Source organism: Hypanus sabinus, chromosome 9 (genome assembly GCF_030144855.1).
Source record: "Hypanus sabinus isolate sHypSab1 chromosome 9, sHypSab1.hap1, whole genome shotgun sequence".
NCBI lineage: Eukaryota > Metazoa > Chordata > Chondrichthyes > Myliobatiformes > Dasyatidae > Hypanus > Hypanus sabinus.
Genome location: NC_082714.1, coordinates 131,998,986 through 132,006,670, shown reverse-complemented (window position 1 = coordinate 132,006,670; position 7,685 = coordinate 131,998,986). Strand labels below are relative to the sequence as shown.

General features: G+C 44.5%; 1 protein-coding gene across 1 annotated transcript; it reads right to left on the bottom strand.

The window, feature by feature from the left end:
• Nucleotides 1-3,021: 3,021 nt before the first annotated feature.
• On the bottom strand, nt 3,022-3,474 carry LOC132400120 (ribonuclease HI-like). Its single transcript, XM_059981195.1, has one exon. The coding sequence runs from the start codon at nt 3,472-3,474 to the stop codon at nt 3,022-3,024; it is 453 nt and encodes a 150-aa protein (XP_059837178.1).
• Nucleotides 3,475-7,685: the final 4,211 nt, after the last annotated feature.

Sequence of the window (7,685 nt, the reverse complement as noted above, 5' to 3'; positions counted from 1 at the left end):
AGGAGCTGGTGGTGGACCTGAGGAGGGCTAAGGCACCGGTGACTCCTGTTTCCATCCAAGGGGTCAGTGTGGACATGGTGGAGGATTACAAGTACCTGGGGATATGAATTGATAATAAACTGGACTGGTCAAAGAACACTGAGGCTGTCTACAAGAAGGGTCAGAGCCGTCTCTATTTCCTGAGGAGACTGAGGTCTTTTAACATCTGCCGGGCGATGCTGAGGATGTTCTACGAGTCTGTGGTGGCCAGTGCTATCATGTTTGCTGTTGTGTGCTGGGCAGCAGGCTGAGGGTAGCAGACACCAACAGAATTAACAAACTCATTCGTAAGGCCAGTGATGTTGTTGGTGTGGAACTGGACTCTCTGATGGTGGTGTTTGAAAAGAGGATGCTGTCCAAGTTGCATGCCATCTTGGACAATGACTCCCATCCACTCCATAATGTACTGGTTAGGCACAGGAGTACATTCAGCCAAAGACTCATTCCACCGAGATGCAACACTGAGCATCATAGGAAGTCATTCCTGCCTGTGGCCATCAAACTTTACAACTCCTCCCTCAGAGTGTCAGACACCCTGAGCCAATAGGCTGGTCCTGGACTTATTTCCACTTGGCATTATTTACTTATTTAATTATTTTTGGTTTTTATTTTGCTATATTTCTACTCTATTCTTGATTGGTGTAACAAAACCTAATTTCCCTCGGGATCAATAAAGTATGTCTGTCTGTCTGTCTGTCAAAAACAGCACCTCATATTCCAACTGAGCAGTCTACAACCCAGAGGTATGAATGCTGAATTTTATAATTTAAGGTAACCCACATCCCATGTCCATTTCTCCCTCATTCTGTTTCACCCCGGTTCTCTCACTACTTCCTTCCAAACACACACAACCCCCACGCCATCATTACCCACTTTCATTCTTACCCACCCACCTGGTTCTACCAGTTCTTCACCAGCACCTTCCTCCAGTTGTTCCAGCTGACAATTATCCTTCCCTAACCTGATTCTACTTATCCCAACTGTTGTTGGATGACTGAAGTCACCAGAGAAAAGTACTGGTAGTTATGAAGCAGCTTCTTTATTTGACAAAACAAGATACAGCAGGCATCAAATGCAGATGCTTTGGTCATAAGGTCTCACTGGCCTAACATGGGCTCGATATTTTATGTGCTAAACATCAAAGGACAATTCCATATTTACAATACATCCACAATGGTTTCTTTGAAACTAAGCACAAACTTCACACCTTCTGATTGTCAACCACACCACAGACATCCAAAAGAATTTTAATCAGCATTGTCTGGTCTGTGATTTGCAGCTTTTAGGAACCTATTCATTTAAATTAAATCTACAACTTAAATTCAGAAGATTGGTGGCTGAGAAGTCATTTGTACAATCCTTAGAAACGCAGCTTTGTTCATATGCCTGTTGGCTCTTCCCCCGCTGGCCGATTGCAACTTAATTACATTCCTTATCTTTGCTCCTTCATTCTCTGGTAGCTAGATATCTCTCCCTCTCCCTCTCCCTCCCTCTCCCTCTCCCTCCCCAACAGGTGTTCCAGCAAGGAAAGTGCATCAGATTCACAGGCCCTCTCAGAAAGGGGTTGAATGGCTGCAAGGACCTCTTCCCAGTGGCAGCTCCTTCCAAATTGTCCAGTCAATCACTTGCCCGACTGCTGAAAGGGCCCAGCTCATTTGTATTCACTCCCCAATCAGATGGCATATGCAATCTTTCTTAGTCTTTCATGTTATCGAAGTTGTGGAACCTGCTGTCTCTGCTTTAACTTCAATCCCTCCCCATCTACTTTCCTCACTATCTTTTCTGTTCTATGCTATTCAGCTAATCATCTACCTTCATCAACCAGTCTTCATTACAGGGTACCGTCACCATCACACTTCACACTCTGTGTCTTCTGCCTTTGTGTTTCCTATAGGTGTGTTTTCATCAACTGTGGTCAGGCCTGGTGTGGCCGGCTGGTGTTCATCTCAGAGGTTCTCTGAAATCACATGGTTACTGGATACACTTAATGCCCCACTCTGTCTGTGGGAGCAACAAGAAGGCGAGTCGAATGGTTTAACCTGAGTGCAGTGTTTCCACTGCTGCTTGCACACAGACGCAAGTGTCACTTATTAAAAGTACCATCTTGGTCCTATCCATTGGGGAGCAAACCCTGAGGCAGCACCCTCACTATGACATGGTCACCTGGCTGTGGGAGGTCTACCTCCTTTCCCTCTGGCTCTCTCTGATCAGCAACATGCTGTTGTTGTTGTTTTGCTCGGTCCTTCAACACTTTAAGTTAGTTGCAAAGGCCTTTCACATACTGAGACCCAGTGTGCAGGTTGGGGTTGCTCGTAATCTCATCAGGATTCCTGATAATACATCAACCCATGTCTTTCCCGCCTCAGCCATAGCTTTGGCTAAGGCGTTCCTGATTGTTCACTTCATTCTTTCTACCATTCCTGAACTCAGAGGATGGTAGGGTACGTGGAATCGTTGTCGAATTTCCCTCACTTTCCCTGTGATGTGTGCTCCCTGATCCGAGTCCACCTGGATCAGGGTTCCCCACCTTGGGAGGAATTCCTGAACTAGAATCCGAGCAGCAGTGCTGCAGGTGCAGTCTCTTGCTGGGAAAGCCTCTACCCACCCAGTCCATGACTACTCAACAGTATCTTTCCCCCTGTGTTTTGGTGGGGGCCCCCGTGAAGTCCAAACGGATGTTTTCTCAGGGTCCTCCCAGCCATGACCGGTTTGCCAGCAGTAGCTTTATGCTCTTACCAGGGTTATGCGGGGCCCAAATGGCAGAATTTCTCAACATCCCCGCCCATTCCTGGCCACCACCAGTCCTGCTGGCGTGTTGTGATCATTGTGTGCCTTCCCTGATGCATCGCTCCATGCCTGATAAAACTATAGTAGCATCTGCCTAATACATGGTGGCACCACCATGACTCCTTCCTCCCAGTGTCTCCAGCGCCTATCCGGACCCTCCTTTGCTCCCTTTCTCCCCCATTTCATCTTCTCCTCTTAATATGATTTTACTAAACTGGCTTCCATCGTTTCTTCCTGTATACCTGCAATTTGAACTGGCTCTTGCTGCTCTGCTGCCTTCTTCACAGAAACGCCCGCCCGCTCATTTCCTTTCTGTTCCTTACTCTTCCTTTTCTGGCAAGCTTTTACCTTAATTACTGCCACCTCTGCTGGCAGACTCTCTGCTTCCAGCAGTTGGTATATTAAGTGCCCGTGCTGAATACCTGCCCCTGTTGAGGATTCAAATCCTCGTCGTGCCCATGCCATCAAATAGTCATTCACCACCTTGAAGAAATACCGGTTGTCTGGATGTATATTTGCTTGTCTGCCTTTACTGTAGTTCAGTGCTTCTATCAGGGCCACTAGTTCCACCAGCTGAGCTGAGCAGACCTCTGGCAGAGCTCCTGAAGCTAATTCTTCACCTGTTTCCTTCACCACAGCCCACCCCATCTATGGCTTCCTGTCTGTGTGCCTCCAAGACCCATCTGTAAATAGTTCCCCTGCTTCTCCTTCCGGAAACGTTTCCTTCACACCAATATCTTCTTCCTGCTCTATTTCCATTTGGCACTCGTGTGCCTCCCCCTCTGTTTTAATCGGGTTTATCTTTACTCGGCCACAGTCTTGCTTTTGTCTAGCCCACACTGCTGGGAACTGCTGACACCATCCTGGCTCCAGACCCTGATGATCAGGGAAGTTGCAGCTATGCTAGCCAGTTTGTGTATTCTATTGGCGGTACATGTTCGCTGCCCCTGACTTGTCCATATTATTTCTCCCTTCCTCAAATCCATAATAGTCTCTGCTTCCCTTAGGATATCTATTCCAAGGATAGAACCCTCATCATTTGAACAGAAACAGAAATAAACTGGAAGCTGCACCCTGCCGATTTTAAATATCTGACTCGTTTCTTTCTGCTTTCACTGTTTTCCCTCCTACACCCGTAATATAAATGGCCAGGGAAGGCCATTTATTGATTGTTGGCAAGGGAAGGTCAGTTATCGATACAAATGCCCTTGTGTATGCCCTTGTGTCCACTAACAAGTCACATTGCCAGCCCCCTGACAATGCTGTTCTGTACATCCACGGATCACCAGCATTGGCAGTGGGGGCTACCTCCACATCTTTTGCTGACACTGAAGCCATCTTCACCAGCTGCATGAACTGACCGACAGTCAGTTTGGGCAGACTGGACACAGTTTGGACACAGTGAGATTGCATGTCTGCTGTGACGTTCACCTGTTTTTCTTTCCTCTTTTTTTGGACACTGCCTCCAACCATGCCCTGATAGGCCACAGCACAGCTGCAGCACATCAACTCCTTCACTATCCCACGTCTATTCCAACAGTTCCTTCCTTTGTGCCCTGGCTGCCAGCACGCAAAATGAACCCTCTGTATTGTCACAGCAGCTGCATCCACTGTAGCCATTTTATGATTTCTCTTGCACTTTCTTCGGCCTAACTCACCGGCCCACAAAGTTATTACAGAGTGGGTCAACCAAAATATAAATCTAAATCTGAAGTCGTCAAGTCACTTCTGTCATTTTGACCATAATTGCTGGTACAGTACATTGTAATAATGAGACAACGTTTTTTCAGGACCATGGTGTTACATGACACAGTACAACTTCCTGGTGGGCTGAGCTCAGGCCTTCCTTCAGCATTTTCAGGAAGACTGGGTCATCCCTCCCTAGATTATTCATCCCTAAATACTCCTCATACACTCCTTATATGTTCTGTCTCATCAGCTCTTTGAATCACTGCCATTATCATTCCTCAGTTACTCTCATCTCCCCCCACTCCCAGTCATTACCTCACTTCCCCTTAAAAGAGCAATATGTCTCTTCATTGCTGGCATTCCCAGAAGTTGCCCATGTATGATCCCACACTCCCCGGGCCATACTGTTCCACATATTCCTTAAGCACTTTGCTTTTAACAACACATGTATATCTTTAAAGTGCATCTGGTGAATTTTAAGTATTTTCTCAAGCTTGTACAAGAGTTCTGAATTCCCACACAAGAACATAAGACACAGGAGCAGAATTAGGCCATTTGGCCCATTGAGTCTGCTCCGCCATTCAATCATAGCTGATGCTTTTTCTAAAATCTCCTCCTCAACCCAAGTTCCAGGCCTTCTCCACATAACCTTTGATGCCATGTCCAATGAAGAACCTATCAACGTCTGCCTTAAATACACCCAATGAACTGGCCTCCACAGCTGCATGTGGCAACAAATTTCACAAATTCACCACCCTTTGGCTGAAGAAATTTCTCTGCATCTGTTTTGAAAGGGCACCCCACTATCCTGAGGCTTTAAGTAAGGGCAACTCAAGGATGGGGGGCTTGTGGATGATTGTAATGAGAGTCAAGGGCTGGCTTGGATCATCAGGGTTCTCAACCTAATGTTGACTGACCTCAATAGATGCCATCCTGACAGATATATCTGAGTAAAGCATCTCCCTGAAGTATCTCCTCATTAATTCCCACACTACACAAAATATAAATGACAGATACAAGTTAAACAGTGCCCACTTAAAACCACAGGGTAAATACTCTGCAGTCTGCTACTTATGGGCATCTAAACTGATGATGCCTGTTGAATCCTCTTGCATTACACTAGCAAAACACGTATACTAAAATGCAGCACCCGGAACAAGTATATACACCCCCCTGGCATTCTGAACTTTCAATAACCACCCTTTGCAACTGTGGGCTCCATCTCATCAAATTAACAGGTTTTGTCTCTTACATAAACACACATGCACGCCTTGTTTACATCTACCAGTTCAGCTCTCCGTGTTCGTGATACCTCACGTTCCCCTGTACCACCGACCCAAAGAATTCCAAGTGTGAACACTATTTGTAAAAATACTCACCCACTTATACCGCTAAGATTACTGGCCACACATTGCGTTGCACAAAGGTGTCCCACTCCTGACACCAAGTGTTGTTGCGTGACAGAAGTCACTGGAGAAAAGTACTCGTGGCTACAAAGCAGCTTCTTTATTGGAATAAAGAAGGTACAGCAGGCATCATATGGAGATGCTTTCGATGGAAATGCCTCATTGACCCAAAGTGAGGCTCGATATTTTATGCGTAAAACAAAGGACAATTCTATATTTGCAATGCATCCACAATGCCTTCTTTGAAACTAAACACAAACTTCACATCTCCTGATTTGCACCCACAATATAGACATCCAAATTAAATTTAATCATCATTGTCTGGCCTGTGAGTCACAGCTTTTAGGAACCTATTGTTCATTTAAATTAAATCTACAATTTACATTCAGGTTTGGAGATCGGAAGTCATTTGCTAAACATAAACGTGCCAAACCTAAAAATCACTCCATCGCCATCCTGTTCCATCTGACCATCATCCCTCCCCAACCTGATTCTACTTATCACCATCTTTACATACCAGATTCCAAAATCTGAAGCCCAATTGTTGCCCTTACTCATTGCCAACCAGCTCCTGTCTCCACTCCTTCCCCTCCCTCTCACCCTTTTACTTATTTGGAGATACAGAATGGAACAGGCCTTTTCAACCCACCAAGCAAAGCCGCCCATGATATTCTGATAGAACACTAGCCTAACAGCAGGACAAATTACAATGACCAATTAACCTTCTAACTGGTACACCTTTGCACTGTGGGATGAAAGCGGAGCACCTGGAAGAAACCCTCCAGCACACGTGAAGAACATACAAACCTTCTTTCAGTGACACCAGAATTGAACTCTAAACTCCAATCTATGATGGTGTTGTGCTAACCGTTACGCAACCATGGTGCTCCGACTATATACTGGCTATGTCTCCTCTAAACTCACAGTCCCAATCCTGGATATCCCCCTGCTTCTTCAGATGTTTCTTGATCTGCTAAGTTCCTCTGGTAGTTAGATTTCTTTTGCTAAATCTACATGCAAATCTCTTCTTTTTAAAACTAAGCAATTAGAATATCTAGAAACCATGACAAGGAAACTAATTGACCTGCCAATGTATTTGGATGTTTACTTTTGTATGAGCAAATAGTTTGATCATTTTTTCCTACTTTACTCATATTATTTCATCATTCCCTCCAATCTGATCATTTCTCCCTCTGACCTTGGGGCGAGTTGGACAGGCTCACAATATTGTTGTAGTTGTTCTTTGCTTTAAATTTTTCTGTATTTAGGGAACAATCTCCTGACTGTAAAGATTTATCTTCTCTTCAATATGAACATCCTTACAACAGCCCCACATTCTGTGTACTTTTTAGTTGCAGTTTTTTTCTGGTTTGTCTTCATATCAAACATCTTTCCATCAAATTTGTGTTGCATGTTTTCTAAAGCTTTAATATCCTTTCTATTGTTTGTATATTCATCACAATGCTCTGATTAAGGTTTTCCATCTACTTACATTCTTCACCTTGTTGACACTAATTCTTCTATAGAATGATAAAACTTAAGTGATGCAAATTTGACCTCTTCTGCTGAATGTAACATGGTCATGGCGTACTGTTCTGAAATTCAGTTCCTTTGATGTCTGTCTGCATACACAGCTACATTGTGCACTTAGCATGTGATGGAGGATTAATCTCTACAAACAGTTGGAATTTTTCATAATCTTATCAATTTGTGGTGGTGTTTTTAATGTTCTGTCAAATCCCTTTAATCTTCCACAGCAATAGA